This window comes from Pseudophryne corroboree, chromosome 6 (assembly GCF_028390025.1).
Source record: "Pseudophryne corroboree isolate aPseCor3 chromosome 6, aPseCor3.hap2, whole genome shotgun sequence".
In the NCBI taxonomy this organism is placed as follows: domain Eukaryota; kingdom Metazoa; phylum Chordata; class Amphibia; order Anura; family Myobatrachidae; genus Pseudophryne; species Pseudophryne corroboree.
Genome location: NC_086449.1, coordinates 173,093,872 through 173,120,603, shown reverse-complemented (window position 1 = coordinate 173,120,603; position 26,732 = coordinate 173,093,872). Strand labels below are relative to the sequence as shown.

General features: G+C 45.8%; 1 protein-coding gene across 2 annotated transcripts in view; it reads left to right on the top strand.

Moving 5' to 3' along the window:
- The first annotated feature begins 3,026 nt into the window (after positions 1–3,026).
- Positions 3,027–26,732, top strand: part of TET3 (tet methylcytosine dioxygenase 3) — a 130,669-nt gene continuing 106,963 nt past the window's right edge. For both annotated transcript variants that reach the window (XM_063932116.1, XM_063932115.1), the window contains exons 1-2: positions 3,027–3,092; positions 4,515–5,263. In XM_063932116.1, coding sequence (XP_063788186.1) covers positions 4,907–5,263 — 357 coding nt within the window. In that variant the 5' untranslated portion in view covers positions 3,027–3,092; positions 4,515–4,906. The remainder of the gene's footprint in view (positions 3,093–4,514; positions 5,264–26,732) is intronic.

Genomic DNA, 26,732 nt, shown 5'->3' with positions numbered 1-26,732 from the left:
TAGTGAATGAACGAGGATAAAGTGCATCTCAGGACACGATGGTGGGAATCGTCACTCTAAAGCCAGCTCCAGCTGACTTCGATATGGACTTTGCAGAGACTCTGACTGCCTGGTCGCTGTGACGGTCAATGTCTGTGGTCTTAGCATGCTTGAAAACTAATAGTAGCAGCACTAAGTGTTAATTGTACAAACTTCTGAACCTGGCTGACAAACGTGCAAGGAAATTAGGTCACGTCGGAACAGATTGTGAATGAAGTTTACCTACGTTCCCATGGTAACTTTCAGTTGGTGTATTTAAAACGGTTGTTTCCTCACGTCATTCCAGTTGCCGCATGCTATGACTTACTGTTGCGAGATGTCTTCTCTTGTATGGTAAATAACATTGCAGGATTAATCACGTTCTGCATTGCACTGTTTTGTTCCTGTGTGGAAATACAGTAGGACACTTTAGACTGCTGAAATCGGTAGCCGTTCTCCACAGAGGCTCAAGGTGATGAAATGAGCCCATAAGCCAGTGACGAGCAGCAGTGTGCCCCCCACCCACAGGCTTTGCTTGCAGGTCCTTGCCCGCTCTATGGGGGTAATTCAGACCTGATCGTAGCAGCACATTTGTTAGCAGTTGGGCAATACCATGTGCACTGCAGGGAGGGGGGCAGATGTAACATACAGAGAGAGTTAGAGTTGGGTGGGTTATTTTGTTTCTGTGCAGGGTAAATACTGGCTGCTTTATTTTTACACTGCAATTTAGATTTCAGTTTGAACACATCCCACCCAAATCTAACTCTCTCTGCACATGTTATATCTGCCCCACCTGCACTGCACATGGTTTCACCCAACTGCTAACAAATTTGCTGCTGCGATCAACTCTGAATTACCCCCTATGTGTATTGTTTGATTGATAAAATGCCTTCTGATTTTGTGATTCCATATAGAGATCCCTTTCTTAGTTTAAATATATTGATTTAACATATTCTGGAGATCAAGGGTACCGTACAGCTCTCTCGAAGGTTCTAGGGCCGCACTATGGAGCCCCTGAAATGTGTCGGGTTGCATAGATTGTTTCAAACATTTTTTTAGGACTAATGTTTAGGTAAGAGCCGCACTATCTCTGATGCGTTTGCATTTTAAAAACTGAAACATTCCATTGGAGGTGAAGACTTGTAAAAGGTAATTCAGCTTTAGGGGTGAATTAATTAAGCAGTGCTTTATAAAACTGCTGTAGTTTTGGCTGCTGGATTTAAAGGAACAATAATAATTCTAATAATTATATTATAGTAATTTGTGTATTTACAATAATTGACCCTTTAAATCCAGTAGCCAAACATGCAGCTGCTTAGTAAATTTACCACTTAGTGTCTAGAGATCAAACAGATGGGTTCTGTGAAATGTGTAAGCTGTAACGTGACAGAGGTAAAGTTTCACGTTCCTGGGTGAAGGATGCAGTGAGGTAAAGTAAGCCGCTGTCCTAGGAAAGCCATCAGTGTCATCCCCTTATACTCTGGGATTGCCATCTAATGTTCCCTAGGGTAGGTTTGGTGCAGGGCTCCGCTGTGGGATGATTAAGTACAGTAAGTATGCATTGGTTACTTGTGTTCCCCAGAATAGCAGGATATTCACCGTATATTACAGAGGTGCAATAGACAGATGCAGTAACACAGGATACAACCAGCACACACCCTGTGATACTCGTTGTCTCCGCTGTCTGTGTGGAGGGTGGCTCTGCACGTGGGCTGCTGCTGTCCAGCACAACAGTCAGCGCTACACTTGAAATGTGCACGGTCTTTGGAGACACTTATCACACATAATGTGTGTGCGCGCGTTATCATGTTCTTTTAACCTGCACGGGGCAGAGATGCATGCCCTTCTGCTCCTGCCCACTGATTTCTTCTAATGCATGGGCACTGAAAGACTACTCTATTTAAGTGTAGACGAAAGCTTGTACTGTACTTGGTGCTCGCTTTAACAATGTATGCGGCGCTTTCAGTAACACGTCTGAAGGCGTCGCTGACGCACAGTGGAGTATGTACTTAATAAATGTTCCTCCAGTACTCCATTGTATTATGCACTCTTTATCCTCCTGCAGGCAGCGTGGAAATAGATGCAAACTAAATGCTAGTCAGATAGTGTGTGTATAAGTATCCATTTGCTTACTTTGTTTCTATGGACTATGAGCATAAAAGGACAATGTAGAGGCTTCAAGAAGAAACTTTGAACCTTTAAAATGAATGACAGTGTGTATGTCCCTGAAGGCCTTCTGCACACTGGCAGCATTCTCATACAGTATGGTGGACTAACATTGTTACATGTGTGTAAGAGACACATTAACAAAATTCAGTTTCTCTACTGTATTATATACCAGTGGGGAGTGCACACATAAGGCCTGGGTACAAAATTAAAGTAAAAAATAATAATAACAATAATAATAATAATAATATTTTTTTATAAAACAGACGCAGATCTTCAATTAAAAATCCTTTTTCATTCAGAATAGTGGAATGTAGTAATGTGTGCCAATATTCCAGTCTTCCGCTGACCTTTTTGTCCTGAAGAGTTTTACTGACTCACCGAAACGTTGGCACACGTGCCATTTGTTGTGAATTTAAAAAAAAAGTTGCTTTTTATGAAAGAGCTGTAAGCTAGCATGTATGTATGAATGCTTAATAAATAAATATATATATATATATATATATATATATATATATATATCTAGCATGTATGTGTATGAATACATATATATATATATATATATATATATATACACACACACACACACACACACACACTTTAATATAATAGCAAATCTGCCTTGTAAATCTGTATTTCTCTTTGCCCTGTGCACATATGCAGGAGCCCCCCACTGGTGTGGGTAGCAGTCTCTGTCTACTCCCCGTGCACAGCACCTGCTCCCCCCTCCCTCTCTCTCTCTCGCTCTCTCTCTCTCTCCCTCTCTGGATCTGCTCCGGATCCCCCTCTCACTCCACTTCGTATTTTTGTGTTTCTCAGTCACTTCCCTTTTGTTTGCTCCACATCTGTGCCCCTGATCGCTCCCTTCCCCCTCCCGGCTGCTGGAGGCTGAGAGAGGCGCACACAAGGTGAGTGTGGAGCTGAGCGGTGTGCCTGACATGTGGGGCAGGTAGGGATCTGGGGAGAGGAGGGAATGGATCCCATGTAGGACATTGCCTGCTGCATCCTATACTGATACCGAGTCTCTGCGCTGCTGCTGCAACTACTAGTGTGTTGTGTGTCCTCCTGCAGCTGCTGCAATGGATACTTGTGCCGCTGCTGAATGTGATCCGTGCAGAATTGCATGTGTCAGTTTTGTTGCATTGTGATACATGTATCTGTGTGTCTACAGAAGGTCAGTGTGTGAATAGCATCGTGCTCTAAACTCTACGTTCTGCTTTTACATGAAAATGGGGTTAATGAAATAGTGACATTTGCGAAAGTGTGTGCCTGATACATTGTTACTAGAGCTGGGTCCTGGGGACCTTTCTGCATCTCCTCTGCTCACACGTGGGTTTCCCCCTTGTCACCCAGTGATTGAGTCCCCACTGTCTTCTGCAATTATGGGTGGCTAATGGAGTCTGCATTTATGTGGTATGTACATTGGCTGGTTCCTTGGGTCCCCTGCTTTGCATTACATTCCTCATGGGTACCCTCTCCCTGTAATAATCTGCTATTGGGGTCCAAGGGTCTTATGCAGTATGGAGGAAAATGCAAAGGGGGGCATCTAGGGTGGGGGATGTCTCTTTCCCTGCACATAGGGGGCGGGGGTCTCTTTGTTGGAGGGGGTGGGGGAGGGCCGACCTACACGTACAGTCCCAGCTCCCGGCTCAGAACAAAGAATCGAAGGGGAGCTCTGTCCTGTCATTGATAATAAGCCATTAGCACTTACTGTGCTGGGCCTTTTTGTTGGTGTGTATTGCATTTATTTTGTGGATGTGAGTATGTTTATACTGCATGCAGCTGCTTTGTTTGCATGCATTCACAAGAATGTGGAGTAAGATATTTTATTTGGGTGTTTATGTATAGACAAAGTTTCTGTAGTGTGATTGTGGGGTTTGTTTATCCTGTGTGTATCTGCTAATTGTTTGTTTCCCTATATATTGTTGTGTGAGAGCATGCAATCAGTGTTTCTGTGTAAATGGTGTATTTACAAATATTATAGGAGTAGTTAGTCATATGTACAGTCTGTGTATATTGTACATTCTAGATTATAGTGGACTATAATGATTTACTTGTCAAAGATCATGCAAAACATACATGTGATGGTCTGTATTAAATGTGGCAGAAAGTTTCACATATTATATTGTGAAAAGATCACAACCCTTCTACTTCTAATCTAATTTATCTACACAGAAACTACTTCAAAGTTACTATTATACCCAGCGAGTTCATTAATATCCATTTTAAATTGACATATATATATATATATATATATATATACACACACATACACATACATAGAAATATATTTGGGCTAGTGGAAATTACATGTGCTTCTGTATTTGTAGGAAAAGTTTCAGGAAGTCCTGGTACACCCTCATCCCACCGGATCACTAGAGCGTAGGGTTTCCCACTACTTGTGTCATGATGAGCTGTCAGGGGGAAAAGGGGAATCACCAGGAGATACACTTTCGCTTACATTTAACATGTCTGCTGGACTGGGAAGCGAAGAATTTGGAGTATTAGAAGAACATTTTCCAATGAAGGTACCATCAAAAGAAGGGTTCTCATCCAAATGAAGGGACATAAACTGTGTATCACTTTTAAAAGTTGGTTAACGTTGGTTCAAAGAACTAGATAACATTTACCCAGACCCCACACAGAATAGCCTTATGCTCTCTTAGCAAAGCCGGTATCTCGAAGGTTCTGTATTAGGGCTTCCTGAATATTTGGCTGCGTGATGATGGAGACCCAGACTGCCCCAATGCCCCACATGGGGTCTCAAGATATTTATGATTTCTGCGACGACGGGGAATCCCTTGGGAGGCTGAAGCCAGTGGAGTTGCCAGTGGAGAAGGCTGTTGCCGGTGGCGGAGGCCTTGGTGGCTCTGTTGTCGGTGATGGCAGTGCTATGGAAATTGTGGAGCAGCCCCGGAAGAAAAGAAAGCGCTGTGGGGTCTGTATACCATGCCTAAGAAAGGAACCGTGCGGAGAATGTTACAACTGTGTGAACCGGAGTACCAGCCACCAGATCTGTAAGATGCGAAAATGTGTAGAGTTGAAAAAGAGAAGAATGGTTCCACTGAAAGCCGTGGAGGTGAGAGGTCTTGCTTGCTTCCTTTCCTTTTACTCTAAAATTGCATGTTCATGTTTATTAAACTGCTACCAGGTTGTTTCATATTGCTAAAGCTGCTGAATGTGATCAGTATTCCACCGCTAGCTCCATTTTGGAGTAAGTTACATTATTGTGGGGCAAATGATATAACAGTAAAAGCTTCTAAGAAGTTTTATCACCCGCTGTGGCATGGAAAAGTATTGTTCATATGCCAGGATATGGAACGCAAGCTGCCTGGGTGAAAGGCAGGAATCCTGACCGCTAGATCATTTGGCAACGTCCTGCCATTGGCTATGTGCAATTCCATATAATTTATTCTACAATTCGATGCACTGTTATCTAGAATAGGGTTAAATGTCAGTGGTACAGAACAACTGCAGATATCCAGACAAGCCCGCTACTGATGTATGGTTCCCAGCTGACGGCGCTAGCTTTGTATAGGTTTGTCATTTGTGTAGTGGGTGGAGTTTGACATCACTGGGATTCGTGTGGGAAGTGCATAGAAGTCATTGTGACACCTACGTGGTGTAATTGCCTTAAACTGAATGCACCTACATGTTTAAAACTTTTTTCTTCTTCTCCAAATGTGTTAAGCAGGGTTTATCAGCTTTAGAATAAATGTACAAAGTTAGAGGGGTTTTTTTTTTCTCTTGTACTTTTTTGTTTTAAATGCAGGTATTTATGTGAGGTTTTTTTTGCTGCTGTCTTATGTTTAACTACAGCAAGTTTAACTGTACTGCAGCAGCGTGTCTTGAGGTGTGGCTGGCAGAAAGCTTTCTCTGTTTATGCCGACTAGTTTGATTGCAAGCTCTTGCTGAAAGTCTTCCTTGTAGCAGTGAGATTGTTTGACTTTGTTTCACCTTAAATGTGATTATTTGCTTAAAATAAATATATAATGTTTCTAGGTAAAACCATTTTCTAGTTACAGACATGTTTAAATCTCTCACCCTAAATGGACCTGACTGGGGGATTTGCCATCTTTTTGCTGAGAGACTACACTTCCCAATGTCCCAAACAGTCTTTGACAAGTGATGTTGTGGTTCAGCAGCGAAGACTACAATGTTATACTGCTGGTTTTCCTCCTCTATCTTGTACATTGGATGCAAATCATGTTAATGTATGGTCTGCAGTGTTATTCCCTGACATGGCCTTACTTGCTACTGGTCTGCATGCTCCTGTGATCTGGTGTTATCTCCCATCAGGGTAATAAATTAACTGCCATGGGTGGTATATGGTGGTGTGAAATAGACCATTTTCCCTCCTCTTGTTTAACTCTTTGTCAGCTGTTGCAAATCACCTATTAATACTGGATTCCTTTTCCCTGGCTGCCATGAATGTAAGCAATCACCTTTCTGTGGGATTGTAAAGCAGGCCTCCTCTTTTGTGTATGGGGTTGTAAGAGAGCGTGCGTCACCCTCCCCCGCTCCTTTTCCCTTCCTCCTCCTACCCCCGCCTCATAGGGAATGGCTCTTGACGTGTGGTATAGCCAAGCATATCCTATGGCTGCCAGCTGGGTTTTAAACTCCCCACCCCCACTGCAAGCCACATACTGCTCCTTTTGTGTATCCTGTTTAGACTGCTTTTCTTCATCATTGTGATCAGGATCTGCCTGGATCACTAAATACACTGAAATCCTCCCAGTCTGCAGGAGGGAGATTCACCGTCCTCTGGTTTTCTGAAACGGCTAATCCCAGCTGCTTGTCCCCTTGTACTCTCAACCCTATAAATGAAAACCAATTTCTGCCTGGCATAGCCTGGCATTTGCTGTGATGGTAAAATAAAGAAGGCCCAGGGGGTAGGCCCAGGTGATCAGTAATTTAGCATGGCAATCTTCTACAGAGAATGTCTAGGATGAGGTATATTGTCCCTCTGTTGTCATAACTAAAACACTGCATTAATGACATTGGTTTGTCCTGTCATTGAATTTGCACAGCAACAATAGATCTTCTGTATTGTACTAGGTGGTAACAGCAAGCGTATTATGTCACGGAATCCAAATATTTTTAGGAAGGTGTCGTTGGCTTCATAGAATTGCTTCAAGTTGTTTCTCTTGTTTAAGGTTAAAAGATGTCTTGTTATTGTGTCCTTTGATGTCTCTCCAGAACTATAACCTAGTTTTCAGTTGTGATCCATACACTGTTTGTATCATTATGGTCATAACCTCAATACTATATTGAACTACATAGCCGCATAATGTCGCTTGGTGTCAGTAGCGTTGTCTAAGCGTTCATCAGTCCAGTGTACGGACATATAATCCAGGAAGCTCGTGTGTAAGTGCTGGAGTTCATGTACAGTTCTTTTTATAACTTGTTTGCTTAATATGGTTCACGGGTGTCGCTGCAGTAAGCTGCTGTAGCAGTGTGGAGCGTGAGAACCTGTGCAAAGTCTGGTAGGTGTTCTCCTTTACCGCGCTCTGAAATGTCACCTCGTCTGTTCCAGCATTCTGTCCTGTGGTCATTCTTCCAGCTCGTTCCGGACACATACGCGAGCGACTTGCTAAAATCCTCCCTATGTTTTCCGGCAGATTCTTATGCTTCTTTTTGCTGTGACGTTTCCCGCTTCCCTCTCGTCATGACCCCACACTGAAGCGTGTCTGTGAGCCAGCCGTTCATCTGCGTTACAAATATGACTCGCAAGCCTTCTAGTAGCAATGTTCTCGAGTTACCTTCCAGGGCCGTGTTCTGCCTTGGTCCACTAGGTTACGCTGTGAGAAACACGCAATGTTGTGAATAAGGAAATAGATTTCTCTTTTTATATGAATCGTCTCTGGCTAGCCCCTACTCGCTCCCTTTCCCGAACAAACCGTTTGGCCAAAAGTTTCAGCAACCAATCCCCAAGAGTCTCAAAATGGATTTTGGTTTGGATTGGTTATTAGGGGTTTAAGCTATATGTTTTTTTTTTATTCTACTGTTAGGAATGTCAGGCCACAACAAAAAGTGACTTTGCTCCTATTAATTCCACTAAGCTGTATGTGAGAGATGCCGCTGATAAACGTTGAATGCTGGTGTTTGGTTTTTTTTACATGTTTTTTAATTTTTTTCTTGTTTAGCAAATACCTCTTTTTGTTCCTTACTGGAGCTTTTAGCAGCTGCATATTGATCTCTGTAAATAAGTAACTAGGTTGGTCCCCATTCTTTCTTGCAGGTACAAGGGTTTAGTTTTTTTTGCTCTTCCTATTGCCTGTAATCTGTTATTGTGTGAGGTGGGGATTTTCACAAATTCACGACTTGCACAATAAATTTGCTGGCGGGACAGCAAGCAGGATGCATAATGCTCATTAGTGATAAGGTGAGGTGTGAAAAAGTCCTCCCCCCACTGTTGCCAACCATTATCACCTTTATCATAGCTGTTAAGAGAAGGATTTAGATGGTTCTACTCAACAGACTAGCCATGACCGCTTAGAAAATGTGGCAGACTTTTGCTGGTTGATACATTACATAGTTGTGGCAACTGTGGTATATATAGTCAACATTCATCTTGTGGACACTCCTGAAATCTTGACATGATAGAGTATCTATAGACCATTTCTGGTGGTCTAGTGGTGACATACCTGCTACTGGTAGCAGCTATGTCTCCAGCATCAGCCACCAGGTTCTGGTGGTCACGTTTCAGGAGTTCCGGTGCAGACATCTGACACAGCTGCGGTTCCAGTGATTATTCTCCCTATAATGCTAGTCTTCCCCCTAGTGCCTATGCCTAACCCTACCTTCCTGCAGTCTTACCCTAATGTCAGTGTTCTGAGGAGGTTGGAAATTCACATGTTGACATTTCAACAAGGTTGACGTTGTGACTGTCTGCCTAATGCCTGCATCCCGTTATGGTGATGTATTTACTCTTAATGTTAATGTTGGCGTGTCTGCCAATTTGAAAGCGTTTTAACATGGTGACAACAGTTAACATTGCAGTATTTATACACTAACCAGGTATTAGTGCTATAGCAATTTCCAGTGAAGATCTTGAATATTCAAGGAGCAAGTGTGAGGTGTGCGATCACATCCACGCCCACTGCTGCACAGTTCTGCAATGATGGGAACCAATTTGCGCTTTCATGACCCCTCCCCCTTATTTAGGGAATTGGACAGGAGCAAGGGCGTCCTATTCTCCTGGGAGTCTGGGACAGCTCTGTGAAATTCAGGAGTCTCTTGGACGTTCCAGAGCGTAAACACTGTACCTGGTGCACCTAGAATTTTAATGTGAAGTAAATTTACTTTGCGTTATTCTGTGAAGTCCTATATTTAACATCTGAACAGGTTTGCTGAAAGTAAAGCAGCTATTAGTATGTAAGAAGAGAATTTCAGAACTAGGTTTTTGCATTCCTGTTATCGGTCTCTAATCTCATATAGGCATTTCTCTAAACACAAAGTTAAAGAATAAAAAGAACATACCGTTTCTGCACAGTGAGAATCCACTTATTGGGAAAATAGATTTTGGGCCTTTTTACTATTTTGGTGTCTTTAGGGATTGTAGGACAGTCCTTATGCATGTCATTACCTACAGAGTCCTATAACAATCTGAACAATGCTTCCATTGTGAGCACTGCTGGTGGAGGGGAAGCAGATGACTGTGATGCACATGGTGGCAGAGAGGAGGAGATGTTGTAGAACGGGATTGTTCCCCTAATCTCCTTCTTTTTCTTTTTTTTTAATGGTACTATTGTAGCTGCTTACTACTTACACATTGAGCTGGTATAGTGCCCAGCTACTGTCACACAGCTGTGGTCAAGCTGGTATCACCGATTATAGTCCCTCCTTTTTGTTTTCTGCATGCTGCTTTGTCGTATTCACGAAGGATACAACACATTGCTGCTTTTCATAATTAATTTTTACTAATGCCATAAACTTAAATATTACCTCTAAACTACTATACCTTGGCTTATTACCAAGGTGGGTTTCCTGATGAAGATCCAGGTACTGCTCCAAACCAAGAGACATCATATGAGTGTGCAGGTTACAGATATATGGACTTTGGACTATTCACAAATTAGTCCCTTATGCAGACTGGCCCTTGGTGGTAGCAAAGGCAAGTGACATTGTAGTTAGCAGGGGTGCCATGGCAACACCGTGCTACATATATTTTCATTTGGATGTGCAAGTATGACTGTACTTTGATGTGTAGTAAATTGTTAGTTTTTCAAATGCAGGCGCTTTCTTGTGCAGCTCTGAAGTCTAATGTTCTGCATCATATGGACAGACCTGAAAGTGTTAGTGTATTGCATGGAAATTGCATTTGATTTATTCTGTAGTGAAACGATGCTGCGAAGAAATGTAAGCCCTATATAGATGTACTAATATCACATTTTAAGGTGTCTTTCTTGTAATGCTTCTGTATAGATCTGAAATAAAAATTCCTCATGACGAGTTTATATATGGATCCTTGTACTGTAACAGCTAATTTTAGGTAATTTTTGAAAGAAAAAAAAATGTGACCTAGAAAGGAAAAAGAGCAATTGAGACAAATCTATCGATCTAGGCTCTTTGAAGCGTTTAGGCGCATACACACTGGACGTTTTTGCCCAGTATGTATGCAGAGCGATGATGTGAACATCGCTGGGCGGAAAATCGCATAGTGCATACACACTGAGCGATTTTCACTCGGCCCAGCGATGTTCATGGGGGTGAACCACTTTCCACAGTAGGAGACTGTGGAAAGTGGTTCACTTGGCCGGTAAAACAGGCCAACAGGCGGCTGGCGATGATGTGGGAGCGCATATCAGCGCTCACCGCCCGGCCATACACACTATGCGTTTCTGAGCTCAAAGTAGCTCAAAACGCCAAAAGTGAGTTACTTTGAGCTCAAAATCGTCCAGTGCGTATGCACCTTAAGTCTTCCTTTTGTTAAAATCCATGTAACACCTATACCCTAATGCTAGCCAAACATGCACATGCACAAACATATGTACAGTAATAGATCTTGTATTATTGTCACATGTGACCTGATCAGGAGTGCAGTGTTGCAGAACAGGCCAGCCACATGCCGGGATTGGCATACCAGCTGGCAGGTGAATGCTACGAGACTGGGTTTGTTTAGCCTGAGCATGGTACAGACAGTTATGCCCACACATATACATAGACAAACTACACACATTAAGCAAGTGATCCTTTCACACTGTGTTTATACAGAGTAGCAGGACTCTACCCCAGAGTAAGTGTAAGCTCACCCATCATAACGTCTGAGCTCTCTGCATTACTTTTCAGCATAAACCCTTAAGAAATACAGATGGACACTTGGTGGAAGCCAGTTCACAGATACTAAAAGGTTTCATTTGGTTGCCCTTGGCAATCCTTGAAAAATAAAAGGTTTTTATTTAGCCTTGATTGCTGCACAGTAAGTACCAATCCTGGAAAATAGAGAACCGTAACAACATGGAATCTAATTGTGTGCAGTTAGTGGCCCTGATGGATTTGGCAGATATTGCCAAACAAGTATACCAAAAAGGTCCTATTTCTGTCCGCTTTCCTAAAAGTTTGAAAAACATTTGTTCTAAAACACCAGTTTTGTTTGGTGAAACACTTTCTAGTAGATACTGTGTTAAGTGATACAAGGGCCATTAACCCTCCTCTCCCCAATTATTCCAGATATGAACCCTGATGAAAAGATACTTTGGTCAGTGTGGATCTGACCTTCCGTTGCAGCTGTGTTAGGAAGTAAAGTAATCCACATCTGCTCTAGTACAGACTGATGAATCTTCTCCCACATCTTGAAGACCATAACATGATGGTGTCTCATACAGGTCAAAAAGCTGAGACTGCAGACATTTACCTCTGTATTTACCTCTTGTTCAGTTCATTGTTTTTACTGTTTTTAAGTAATCATTTAGTTATACTTCAGTATGGTTGTAAACTTTCCACTTTTTTCTTATGTCCTCAAATGAAGGAACAATCCCTGTCTGGACGGTACTACATGCGACCGCGGGATTGACCGTACACAGTGAATGGTCTGGCCGATATGTTCCGATTTGGTCACAAACGACATATAGGGCCGATATTGGAGGTCATTCCGACCTGTTCACACACTGCCGTTTTTCGCAGCGACCAGGTCACTACTGCGCATTCACCGCAATGCACAGGCGCGTCGTACGGGTACAAAGCGGATCGTTGCTTGGCAATGGATTTAACGAAGAATCCATTTGCGCAGCCGATCGCAAGGAGATTACAGGAAGAAGGCGTTTATGGGTGTCAATTGACTGTTTTCTGGGAGTGTTTGGAAAAACACAGGCGTGTCCAAGCGTTTGCAGGGCGGGTGTCTGACGTCAATTCCAGGACCAGACAGGCTGAAGTGATCGCAGCGGCTGAGTAAGTTCAGACCTACTCAGAAACTGCACAAAATGTTTTTGCAGAGCTCGGCTGCACAGGCGTTTGCACACTTGCAAAGTGAAAATACACTCCCTTATAGGCGGCGACTATCTGATTGCAGTGCTGCAAAAAGTAGCTAGCGAGCGATCAACTCGGAATTACCCCCATTGTTCTAGTCGTATACAGCTAAAGTGTCCAAAATGCCACAATTTTGTAATAGAAATCCAGTAGTAATGATGCTGAATTTCTGAAGTTTCTCTATCGGTTGCCCATAGATTTACACTTTTTTTGCATTGCTTGCAATTTGTATGTCATCCTCCATGGGGTATATTTACTAAGGTCCCGATTTCATTAAAAAAAATTTTTTTTTTTGTTTAAGTGTGATCACGGGAATTTACTAAACACAAATCTCGGCAGTGTTGGGGCTATTCATATTGTTTTTCCAGGCAGAGTTCACAAATACGAATGGATAGACCATCGGTCAAACACGGCTGTTATTTTATACAACTCGGCAATTTACTAAGAATTTGTGTTCTCAATCACTGCCGACAATAGCCAAACAATGCCGGGAAAGCATAGAATTCATAAAAAAAAAAAATGGAGCTTTCAAATAGACCTGCTTCTGGCTGGCGTGTTTGGATAGTCATGCATGGATCAGTGAGATCCGTGCAGCTTATCTGTGTAAAAGGGTCAGAAATAGTTAAAAATGACCAAAAAAAAAATTGCGTGGGGTCCCCCCTCCTAAGCATAACTAGCCTCTGGCTCTTTGAGCCGGTCCTGGTTGTTTAAACACAGGGGAAAAAATTACTAGGTTCCCCCAGTATATAGACAACCAGCACCGGTCTCTTGGCCCAGCCCTGGTTCCAAAACTATGGGGGACAAAAGACGTAGGGGTCCACCATATTTTCTCTAACATCCTAGAGGATGCTGAGGACTCCGTAAGGACCATGGGGATAGACGGGCTCCGCAGGAGACATGGGCACTTAAAGAAAGAATTTAGTTCCTGGTGTGCACTGGCTCCTCCCTCTATGCCCCTCCTCCAGACCTCAGTTTGATACTGTGCCCAGAGGAGCTGGGTGCTTTTCAGTGAGCTCTCCTGAGTTTACTGATAGAAAGTGTTTTGTTAGGTTTTTTATTTTCAGGGAGCTCTGCTGGCAACAGACTCCCTGCATCGAGGGACTGAGGGGAGAGAAGCAGCCCTACTCTCTGAAGCTAGGTCCTGCTTCTTAGGCTACTGGACACCATTAGCTCCAGAGGGATTGGTACGGAGGATCTCACCCTCGCCGTCCGTCCCAGAGCCGCGCCGCCGTCCCCCTCGCAGAGCCGGAAGATAGAAGCCGGGTGAGTTTGAGAAGAAAAGAAGACTTCACAGGCGGCAGAAGACTTCATGATCTTCACTAGAGGTAACGCACAGCACTGCAGCTGTGCGCCATTGCTCCACACACCTCACATACTACTCCGGTCACTGTAAGGGTGCAGGGCGCAGGGGGGGGGCGCCCTGGGCAGCATTTGGGACCTCATGTTGGCAAAAGTACACACACATATATATATATATATATATATATATATAAAAGCCCCCGCCAAAATGACTGTATAAGCGGGACAGAAGCCCGCCGTCGAGGGGGCGGGGCTTCTCCCTCAGCACTCACCAGCGCCATTTTTTCTCCACAGCACCGCTGAGAGGAAGCTCCCTGGACTCTCCCCTGCTGATACACGGTAGAAGAGGGTTGAAAAGAGAGGGAGGGGCACATAATTTGGCGCAAAAACTATACATACAGCAGCTACTGGGTTAACATTAAGTTACTGTGTTATTCCTGGGATATTATAACGCTGGGGTGTGTGCTGGCATACTCTCTCTCTGTCTCTCCAAAGGGCCTTGTGGGGGAACTGTCTTCAGAAAGGACATTTCCGGTGTGTGTGTGGTGTGTTGGTACGCTTGTGTCGACATGTCTGATGAGGAAGGCTATGTGGGAGAGGAGCGGGAGCAAATGAATGTGGTGTCTCCGCCGACGGCGCCGACACCTGATTGGATGGATATGTGGAAGGTTTTAAATGATAATGTTAATTCCTTGCATAGAAGATTTGACAAGGCTGATGCATTGGGACAGGCAGGGTCTCAACCCGTGCCTGACCCTTTGTCGCAGGGACCGTCAGGGTCTCATAAGCGCCCACTATCCCAAATTGTTGATACAGATGCCGACATGGATTCTGACTCCAGTGTCGATTACGATGATGCCAAGTTACAGCCATAATTGGCTAAATCCCTTCGATATATGATTATAGCAATAAAGGATGTTTTGCACATCACAGAGGAAACCCCTGTCCCTGACACAAGGGTGTATATGTATAAGGGAAAGAAGCCTGAGGTAACTTGTCCCCCCTCACACAAACTGAATGAGTTATGTGAAAAAGCTTGGGAATCTCCAGATAAGAAAATGCAGATTTCCAAACGGATTCTTATGGCGTATCCTTTCCCGCCAACGGATAGGCTACGATGGGAATCCTCCCCTAGGGTGGACAAAGCTTTAACACGCTTATCCAAAAAGGTAGCCCTGCCGTCCCAGGATACGGCTACCCTCAAAGATGCTGCTGACCGCAAACAGGAGGTTACCCTGAAGTCCATTTATACACATTCAGGTACCTTACTAAGACCGGCAATTGCGTCGGCCTGGGTGTGTAGTGCTGTAGCGGCATGGACGGATACCTTATCTGAGGAATTGGATACCCTAGATAAGGATACTGTATTATTGATCCTGGGGCATATAAAAGACGCTGTCCTATATATGAGAGATGCTCAAAGAGACATTAGTCTACTGGGTTCTAGAATAAACGCTATGTTGATTTCTGCCAGAAGGGTCCTGTGGACTCTGCAAGGGACAGGTGATGCCGACTCAAAAAGGCATATGGAGGTTTTACCTTACAGGGGTGAGGAATTGTTCGGGGAAGGTCTCTCGGACCTGGTCTCCACAGCTACAGCTAGAAAGTCAAATTTTTTGCCTTATGTTCCCTCACAGCCTAAGAGAGCACTGCATTATCAAATGCAGTCCTTTCGTTCACAAAGAAACCAGAAAGTCCGAGGTGCGTCATTTCTTGCCAGAGGTAGGGGCAGAGGAAAGAAGCTGCACAACACAGCTAGTTCCCAGGTACAGAAGTCCGCACCGGCCTCTGCAAAATCCACCGCATGACGCTAGGGCTCCACTGGCGGAGTCGGGCCCGGTGGGGGCACGTCTTCGGAATTTCAGCCACAGGTGGGTTCACTCCCAGGTGGATCCTTGGGCAATAGAAATTGTGTCTCAGGGTTACAAGCTGGAATTCGAAGAGGTGCCTCCTCGCCGTTATTTCAAATCGGCCCTACCATCTTTCCCCCAAGAGAGGGAAATAGTGTTAAACGCAATACAAAAATTGTATCTGCAGCAGGTGGTGGTCAAGGTTCCCCTCCTTCAACAGAGAAGGGGTTATTATTCGACCATGTTTGTAGTCCCGAAACCGGACGGTTCGGTCAGACCCATATTGAATTTAAAATCTCTGAACCGTTACTTGAAAAGGTTCAAGTTCAAGATGGAATCGCTAAGAGCGGTCATCGCAAGCCTGGAAGGGGGGGACTTTATGGTGTCACTGGACATAAAGGATGCGTACCTTCATGTCCCCATTTATCCACCTCATCAGGCGTACCTAAGATTTGCGGTACAGGATTGTCATTACCAATTTCAGACGTTGCCGTTTGGTCTCTCAACGGCCCGAGGATTTTCACCAAGGTAATGGTGGAAATGATGGTGCTCTTGCGGAAGCAAGGTGTTACAATTTATCCTGTACTTGGACGATCTCCTCATAAAAGCGAGATCAAGAGAGCAGTTGCTGAACAGCGTATCTCTTTCACTGAAAGTGTTACAGCAACACGGCTGGATTCTCGATATTCCAAAGTCGCAGTTGGTTCCTACGACTGGTCTAACCTTCTTGGGCATGATTCTGGACACGGACCAGAAGAGGGTTTATATCCCGTTAGAGCAGGCCCAGGAACTCATGACTCTGGTCAAGAACCTATTGAAACCAAAACAGGTGTCAGTGCATCATTGCACTCGAGTCCTGGGAAAGATGGTGGCGTCATACGAGGCCATTCCCTTCGGCAGGTTCCATGCAAGGACTTTCCAATGGGACCTACTGGACAAGTGGTCCGGGTCACATCTTCAGTTGCATCGGTTGATCACCCTGTCCCCCAGGGCCAGGGTGTCACTACTGTGGTGGCTGCAGAGTGCTCACCTTCTCGAGGGTCGCAGATTCAGCATTCAGGACTAAATCCTGGTGACCACGGACGCAAGCCTCCAAGGTTGGGGAGCAGTCACACAGGGAAGAAATTTCCAGGGTCTTTGGTCAAGTCAAGAGACTTGTCTTCACATCAACATCCTGGAGCTAAGGGCCATATACAACGCCCTACATCAAGCGGAGACCTTACTTCGCGACCGATCAGTTCTGATCCAGTCTGGCAACATCACCGCAGTGGCTCATGTAAACCGCCAAGGCGGCACAAGGAGCAGAGTGGCAATGGCGGAAGCCACCAGAATTCTTCGCTGGGCAGAGAATCATGTAAGCACACTGTCGGCAGTGTTCATTCCGGGAGTGGACGACTGGGAAGCAAAATTCCTCAGCAGACACGACTTACACCCGGGAGAGTGGGGACTTCATCCAGAAGTCTTCGCACAGATTGTGAGTCGGTGGGAACTGCCACAGATGGACATGATGGCGTCCTGCCTCAACAAAAAGCTACAGAGGTATTGCGCCAGGTCAAGAGACCCTCAGGCAGTAGCGGTAGACGCCCTAGTGACACCGTGGGTGTTCCGGTCAGTCTATGTATTTCCTCCTCTTCCTCTCATACCAAAGGTGTTGAGGATAATAAGAAGAAAAGGAGTGAGAACAATCCTCATTGTTCCAGATTGGCCAAGACGGACCTGGTATCCAGATCTGCAGGAACTGCTCACAGAAGATCCGTGGCCTCTTCCTCTAAGACAGGACCTGTTGCATCAGGGACCCTGTCTGTTCCAAGACTTACCGCGGCTGCGTTTGACGGCATGGCGGTTGAACGCCGGATCCTAGCAGAAAAAGACATTCCGGTTGAGGTTATTCCTACGCTGATAAAGGCTAGGAAGGAAGTAACCGCAAAACATGATCACCGTATATGGCAAAAATATGTTTCTTGGTGTGAGACCAAGAATGCTCCTACGGAAGAATTCCATCTGGGCCGTTTCCTTTACTTCCTACAAACTGGAGTGAATTTGGGCCTTAAATTAGGTTCCATTAAGGTCCAGATTTCGGCCCTATCCATTTTCTTTCAAAAAGAATTGGCTTCTCTCCCAGAAGTTCAGACTTTTGTAAAGGGGAGTGCTGCATATTCAGCCTCCTTTTGTGCCTCCGGTGGCACCTTGGGATCTTAACGTGGTATTAAGTTAACTAAAGTCACACTAGTTTGAACCACTTAAAACGGTGGAGTTGAAATATCTCACGTGGAAGGTGGTCATGTTATTAGCCTTGGCTTCGGCTAGGCGAGTGTTTGAATTAGCGGCTTTGTTACATAAAAGCCCCTATTTGGTTTTCCATTTGGATAGAGCAGAATTGCGTACCCGTTCGCAATTTCTGCCAAAAGTGGTTTCATCTTTTCATATGAACCAACCTATTGTGGTGCCTGTGGCTACACGTGACTTGGAGGATTCTGAGTTACTTGATGTGGTCAGGGCTTTGAAAATTTACGTAGCCAGAACGGCTAGAGTCAGGAAAACTGAATCGCTGTTTGTCCTGTATGCATCCAACAAGATTGGTGCCCCTGCTTCAAAGCAAACTATTGCTCGCTGGATTTGTAACACGATTCAGCAAGCGCATTCTACGGCTGGTTTGCCGTTACCAAAATCGGTCAAGGCCCATTCCACTAGGAAGGTGGGCTCTTCTTGGGCAGCTGCCCGGGGGGTCTCGGCACTACAGCTGTGTCGAGCTGCTACTTGGTCGGGTTCAAACACTTTTGCAAAATTCTACAAGTTTAATACCCTGGCTGAGGAGGACCTCATGTTTGCTCAATCGGTGCTGCAGAGTCATCCGCACTCTCCCGCCCGTTTGGGAGCTTTGGTATAATCCCCATGGTCCTTACAGAGTCCCCAGCATCCTCTAGGACGTTAGAGAAAATAAGATTTTACTTACCGGTAAATCTATTTCTCGTAGTCCGTAGAGGATGCTGGGCGTCCGTCCCAAGTGCGGACTTCTTCTGCAATACTTGTATATAGTAATGCTTCAATAAGGGTTATGTTATAGTTGCATCGGTCTTGAACTGATGATATGTTGTTTTCATACTGTTAACTGGGTAGTTATCACAAGTTATACGGTGTGATTGGTGTGGGCTGGTATGAATCTTGCCCTTGGTTTAACAAAAATCCTTTCCTCGTACTGTCCGTCTCCTCTGGGCACAGTTTCTCTAACTGAGGTCTGGAGGAGGGGCATAGAGGGAGGAGCCAGTGCACACCCATACCTAAAGTCTTTCTTAAAGTGCCCATGTCTCCTGCGGAGCCCGTCTATCCCCATGGTCCTTACGGAGTCCCCAGCGTCCTCTACGGACTACGAGAAATAGATTTACCGGTAAGTAAAATCTTATTTTTAAAACCAGCACCAGGCTCCACTAGCCGAGAAGATAATGCCACAGTCTGGGGACAGATTTATGTAGGTCCCTGCGGCCGGGGCATTACCCCCAATAGGGGTACCTGTAAAATTAAAAAATATACTTACAACCAATCCAGCGAAGCTCGGTCCTCTTCTTTCCTGAAGTAATCCATGGGGTGAATCACCCAAAACCCCAAACGTGCCCCCCCCCCACGCGCAAAAAACTCGGTCCAACGCACTAAAGGGGTTCTCTGTTTACAGGTTAAGTGGGGTCACTTGTGGGTGACCCCAATTAACTTTGCGGTTAGCCGCAGACCGCAAAGTTCCCATCATAGGCTAGAATGGAGCACCACTAAGCTCCATTGTAGCCGGTGCGCTCACCCTGATTGACAGGCTAGGAGCGCACAGCCAATCAGGAGAGCGCTATGACGTGGTTCTCCCTGATTGGCTGGCGGGACCTCTAGTGACAGCAGTCACGGGGGGTCCCGGCATTCGTGCGTTGGACCGGGTTTTTTTATTTATTTTTTATTTCCCACACTCTGGAAAAACCCTATTGGGTTCTACATGGACAAGTGGACGTGATTGGGCGACGTGGGAAGTAGGTAAGTATGTGTGAGTGTGTAAGTGTGTTTTAATACATTTTTACTGTCACGGTGTGTGTGTTGTGTTTTTATTTGGGTATTTTTTTGTTGTGGAACTACAGGTACCAGCGGGCCCATTATAAGGGGAGGCTTGCTGGGACTTGTAGTTCCACAATAAAAAACAATATTCAATTTTTTACACTTGAAAAGGCTATCAGCCCTGCACCCACTGCGGGGGACAGCCTCGAGCTTCACCCCTGGCCCTTGGGTACATGGAGGGTCAGGACCCCTTGATTTAAGGGTTCCCCACTCCTCCAGAGAACCCCGGCCAGGGGTGACTAGTTGGGGGGGTAATGCCACGGCGCAGGGACCTACATAAATGTGTCCCCCGGCTGAGGCATTATATCCCTGGCTAGTGGAGCCCGTTGCTGGTTTTAAAAATACGGGGGACCCCTATGTCTTTTGTCCCCCATATTTTTGGAACCAGGGCCGGCCCAAGAGCCCGGTGCTGGTTGTCTAAATACTGGGGAACCTGTTCAAATTTTTCACGGTATTTAAACAACCAGGGCCGGCTCAGAGAGACCGAAGCTGGTTATGCTTAGGAGAGGGGACCCCACACACTTTTTTTTTTAACTTTTAACTCTTTCTGTACTATACACAATGAAGCCCTGCACAGATCTCACTGATCCGGCCGGGCTTCATTGTGTTATGTCTGGCAGTGTTTTACTAATCACTCCCGTTAAACACTGCCTGACAATACGAATGGCATCGACATCGGAAAATATGAAATACGAAAACTCTGCATTTTAGTAAATTACCGAAAATGACCTCAAAAAGTTGCAGAAAAACACGTTCGATAAAATTTGAGATCAAACTCCCACCAAATCGGCAGAAACACGAATCTTAGTAAATATACCCCCATGATTTTATCCAGTTTCTTCTGTGAGAAAGTAGTCTCTCTTTTTGTCATTCCTATCCTAATGTGTTTTCTCCTATTTCTCTATCGTCCTAAGTGGATGCTGGGGTTCCTGAAAGGACCATGGGGAATAGCGGCTCCGCAGGAGACAGGGCACAAAAGTAAAGCTTTTACAAGTCAGGTGGTGTGTACTGGCTCCTCCCCCTATGACCCTCCTCCAGACTCCAGTTAGATTTTTGTGCCCGGCCGAGAAGGGTGCAATTCTAGGTGGCTCTCATAAAGAGCTGCTTAGAGAGTTTAGCTTAGGTTTTTTATTTTACAGTGATTCCTGCTGGCAACAGGATCACTGCAACGAGGGACAGAGGGGAGAAGAAGTGAACTCACCTGCGTGCAGGATGGATTGGCTTCTTGGCTACTGGACATGAAGCTCCAGAGGGACGATCACAGGTACAGCCTGGATGGTCACCGGAGCCACGCCGCCGGCCCCCTCACAGATGCTGAAGCAAGAAGAGGTCCAGAATCGGCGGCTGAAGACTCCTGCAGTCTTCTTAAGGTAGCGCACAGCACTGCAGCTGTGCGCCATTTTCCTCTCAGCACACTTCACACGGCAGTCACTGAGGGTGCAGGGCGCTGGGGGGGGGGCGCCCTGGGAGGCAAATGAAAACCTTTAAAAAGGCTAAAAATACCTCACATATAGCCCCAGAGGCTATATGGAGATATTTACCCCTGCCTAAATGTACTAAATAGCGGGAGACGAGCCCGCCGAAAAAGGGGCGGGGCCTATCTCCTCAGCACACGGCGCCATTTTCTGTCACAGCTCCGCTGGTCAGGAAGGCTCCCAGGTCTCTCCCCTGCACTGCACTACAGAAACAGGGTATAACAGAGAGGGGGGGCAAAATAAATGGCAATATATTAATATAAAAGCAGCTATAAGGGAGCACTTAATCATAAGGCTATCCCTGTCATATATAGCGCTTTTTGGTGTGTGCTGGCAGACTCTCCCTCTGTCTCCCCAAAGGGCTAGTGGGTCCTGTCTTCGTATAGAGCATTCCCTGTGTGTCTGCTGTGTGTCGGTACGTGTGTGTCGACATGTATGAGGACGTTATTGGTGTGGAGGCGGAGCAATTGCCAAATATGAGGATGTCACCTCCTAGGGGGTCGACACCAGAATGGATGCCTTTATTTGTGGAATTACGGGATAGCGTCAACTCGCTTAAGCAGTCGTTTGCCGACATGAGGCGGCCGGACACTCAATTAGTGCCTGTCCAGGCGCCTCAAACACCGTCAGGGGCTGTAAAACGCCCCTTGCCTCAGTCGGTCGACACAGACCCAGACACAGGCACTGATTCCGGTGGTGAAGGTGACGAATCAACCGTATTTTCCAGTAGGGCCACACGTTATATGATTTTGGCAATAAAGGAGATGTTACATTTAGCTGATACTACAGGTACCACTAAACAGGGTATTATGTGGGGTGTGAAAAAAACTACCAGTAGTTTTTACCGAATCAGAAGAATTAAATGACGTGTGTAATGAAGCGTGGGGTGCCCCGATAAAAAACTGCTAATTTCAAAGAAGTTATTGGCTTTATACCCTTTCCCGCCAGAGGTTAGGGAGCGCTGGGAAACACCTCCTAGGGTGGACAAAGCGCTAACACGCTTATCAAAACAAGTGGCGTTACCCTCTCCTGAGACGGCCGCACTTAAAGATCCATCAGATAGGAGGATGGAAAATATCCAAAAAGGTATATACACACATGCAGGTGTTATACTACGACCAGCTATTGCGACTGCCTGGATGTGCAGTGCTGGGGTAGTTTGGTCAGAGTCCCTGATCGAAAATATTGATACCCTGGACAGGGACAATATTTTACTGTCGTTAGAACAAATAAAGGATGCATTTCTTTATATGCGTGATGCACAGAGAGATATCTGCACACTGGCATCACGGGTAAGTGCTATGTCCATTTCGGCCAGAAGAGCTTTATGGACACGACAGTGGACAGGCGATGCGTAGAGGAGTTATTTGGGGTCGGTCTATCGGATTTGGTGGCCACGGCTACGGCCGGGAAATCCACCTTTCTACCTCAAGTCACTCCCCAACAGAAAAAGGCACCGACCTTTCAACCGCAGCCCTTTCGTTCCTTTAAAAATAAGAGAGCAAAGGGCTATTCATATCTGCCACGAGGCAGAGGACGAGGGAAGAGACTGCAACAGGCAGCTCCTTCCCAGGAACAGAAGCCCTCCCCGGCTTCTACAAAAGCCTCAGCATGACGCTGGGGCTTCGCAAGCGGACTCGGGGGCGGTAGGCGGTCGTCTCAAGAATTACAGCGCGCAGTGGGCTCACTCGCAGGTAAATCCCTGGATCCTGCAGATAATATCTCAGGGGTACAGGTTGAAATTAGAGACAGAGCCACCTCGCCGTTTCCTGAAGTCTGCTTTACCAACGTCCCCCTCAGAAAGGGAGACGGTTTTGGAAGCCATTCACAAGCTGTATTCTCAGCAGGTGATTGTCAAGGTACCTCTTCTACAACAAGGGAAGGGGTATTATTCCACTCTTTTTGTGGTACCGAAGCCGGATGGCTCGGTAAGGCCTATTCTAAATCTGAAGTCCTTGAACCTGTACATAAAGAAGTTCAAGTTCAAGATGGAGTCACTCAGAGCAGTGATAGCGAACCTGGAGGAAGGGGACTTTATGGTATCCTTGGACATCAAGGATGCGTATCTCCACGTTCCAATTACCCCTCACACCAGGGGTACCTCAGGTTCGTTGTACAAAACTGTCACTATCAGTTTCAGACGCTGCCGTTTGGTTTGTCCACGGCACCTCGGGTCTTTACAAAGGTAATGGCCGAGATAATATTTCTTCTTCGAAGAAAAGGCGTATTAATTATCCCATACTGGGACGATCTCCTAATAAGGGCAAGGTCCAGAGAACAGCTAGAGATGGGTTTAGCACTATCTCAAGAGGTGCTAAAGCAGCACGGATGGATTCTGAATATTCCAAAATCCCAATTAATGCCGACAACTCGTCTGCTGTTCCTGGGGATGATTCTGGACACAGTTCAGAAAAAGGTTTTTTTCCCCGAAGAAAAAGCCAAGGAGTTATCTGACCTGGTCAGGAACCTCCTAAAACCAGGAAAGGTGTCTGTACATCAATGCACAAGAGTCCTGGGAAAAAATGGTAGCTTCTTACGAAGCAATCCCTTTCGGCAGATTCCATGCAAAGGGATCTGTTGGACAAATGGTCAGGGTCGCATCTTCAGATGCACCTGCGGATAACCCTGTCGCCGAGGACAAGGGTATCCCTTCTGTGGTGGTTGCAGGAGGCTCATCTATTGGAGGGCCGCAGATTCGGCATGCAGGATTGGATCCTGGTGACCACGGATGCCAGCCTGAGAGGCTGGGGAGCAGTCACACAGGGAAGAAATTTCCAGGGAGTGTGGTCGAGCCTGAAAAAGTCTCTTCACATAAGCATTCTGGAACTAAGAGCAATCTACAATGCTCTAAGCCAGGCGGAACCTCTGCTTCAAGGAAGACCGGTGTTGATCCAGTCGGACAACATCACGGCAGTCGCCCATGTAAACAGACAGGGCGGCACAAGAAGCAGGAGGGCAATGGCAGAAGCTGCCAGGATCCTTCGCTGGGCGGAGAATCACGTGATAGCACTGTCAGCAGTATTCATCCCGGGCGTGGACAACTGGGAAGCAGACTTCCTCAGCAGACACGACCTTCACCCGGGAGAGTGGGGACTTCATCCAGAAGTTTTCCACATGCTATTAAACCGTTGGGTAAAACCAATGGTGGACATGATGGCGTCTCGCCTCAACAAAACACTGGACAGGTATTGCGCCAGGTCAAGAGATCCGCAGGCAATAGCTGTGGACGCGCTGGTAACACCTTGGGTGTACCAGTCGGTATATGTGTTTCCTCCTCTGCCTCTCATACCAAAGGTATTGAGGATTATACGGCAAAGAGGAGTAAGACTAGTGGCTCCGGATTGGCCAAGAAGGACTTGGTACCCGGAACTTCAAGAGATGGTCACGGACGATCCGTGGCCTCTACTTCTGAGAAGGGACCTGCTTCAGCAGGGTCCTTGTCTTTTTCAAGACTTACCGCGGCTGCGTTTGACGGCATGGCGTTTGAATGCCAGATCCTAAAAGGAAAAGGCATTCCAGAAGAAGTCATTCCTACCTTGATAAAGGCAAGGAAGGAAGTCACCGCGAAGCATTATCGCCGTATTTGGCGAAAATATGTTGCGTGGTGCGAGCAGCGGAGTGCTCCGATGGAGGAATTTCAACTGGGTCGTTTTCCTACATTTCCTGCAATCAGGATTGTCTATGGGTCTCAAATTGGGATCTATTAAGGTTCAAATTTCGGCCCTATCAATATTCTTCCAAAAAGAATTGGCCTCAGTCCCTGAGGTCCAGATTTTTATCAAAGGAGTACTGCATATACAGCCTCCTGTGGTGCCTAAGGTGGCACCGTGGGATCTAAATGTAGTTTTAGATTTCCTCAAATCCAATTGGTTTGAACCACTAAAGAATGTGGATTTGAAATATCTCACATGGAAAGTGACTATGTTACTGGCCCTGGCTTCGGCCGGGAGAGTATCTGAACTGGCGGCTTTGTTTTATAAAAGCCCTTATTTAATTTTCCATTCGACATAGGGCAGAGCTGCGGACGCGTCCGCATTTTCTCCCTAAGGTGGTATCAGCGTTTCACCTGAACCAGCCTATTGTAGTGCCTGCGGCTACAGACGACTTGAAGGACTCCAAGTTGTTGGACGTTGTCAGAGCCTTAAAAATATACATTTAAAGGACGGCTGGAGTCAGAAAATCTGACTCGCTGTTTATACTGTATGCACCCAACAAGTTGGGTGCACCTGCTTCTAAGCAGTCGATTGCTCGTTGGATTTGTAACAAAATTCAACTTGTACATTCTGTGGCAGGCCTGCCACAGCCTAAATCTGTTAAGGCCCATTCCGCAAGGAAGGTGGGCTCATCTTGGGCGGCTGCCCGAGGGGTCTCGGCATTACAACTCTGCCGAGCAGCTACGTGGTCAGGGGAGAACACGTTTGTAAATTTTTACAAATTTGATACCCTGGCAAAGGAGGACCTGGAGTTCTCTCATTCGGTGCTGCAGAGTCATCCGCACTCTCCCGCCCGTTTGGGAGCTTTGGTATAATCCCCATGGTCCTTTCAGGAACCCCAGCATCCACTTAGGACGATAGAGAAAATAAGAATTTACTTACCGATAATTCTATTTCTCGGAGTCCGTAGTGGATGCTGGGCGCCCATCCCAAGTGCGGATTATCTGCAATACTTGTACATAGTTATTGTTAACTAATTCGGGTTATTGTTTAGGAAGCCATCTTTCAGAGGCTCCTCTGTTATCATACTGTTAACTGGGTTTAGATCACAAGTTGTACGGTGTGATTGGTGTGGCTGGTATGAGTCTTACCCGGGATTCAAAATCCTCCCTTATTGTGTACGCTCGTCCGGGCACGGTACCTAACTGGAGTCTGGAGGAGGGTCATAGGGGGAGGAGCCAGTACACACCACCTGACCTGTAAAAGCTTTACTTTTGTGCCCTGTCTCCTGCGGAGCCGCTATTCCCCATGGTCCTTTCAGGAACCCCAGCATCCACTACGGACTCCGAGAAATAGAATTATCGGTAAGTAAATTCTTATTTTTTCCTGGATTTTTGGAGCAAGAGGGACGGAGAGGCCATACCTAACGTGAACATCTGTTTTCCTTTCACAAAGTATAAACATTGTCATTGGCTCTGTGTTTTGAAAGTGGTTCTGTGTATTTGGTGGATGTGGCCAGTTGTGGTGCTGAATTATTGTCCCCTATGGTTGTGCAGAATTTCACACAACTTGTTTGTTTAGCTTCACAGGTGACTCTTGACTTTACAATAGGGCTTTGTCATGGTTGCAAGCTCTGGGATCAGTACTGGGAACCCATCCATTCCAAACAAGGTTTTGCAATTCCTATTTTAAAATTTTGCAAGCTGTGTGTGTTTTTA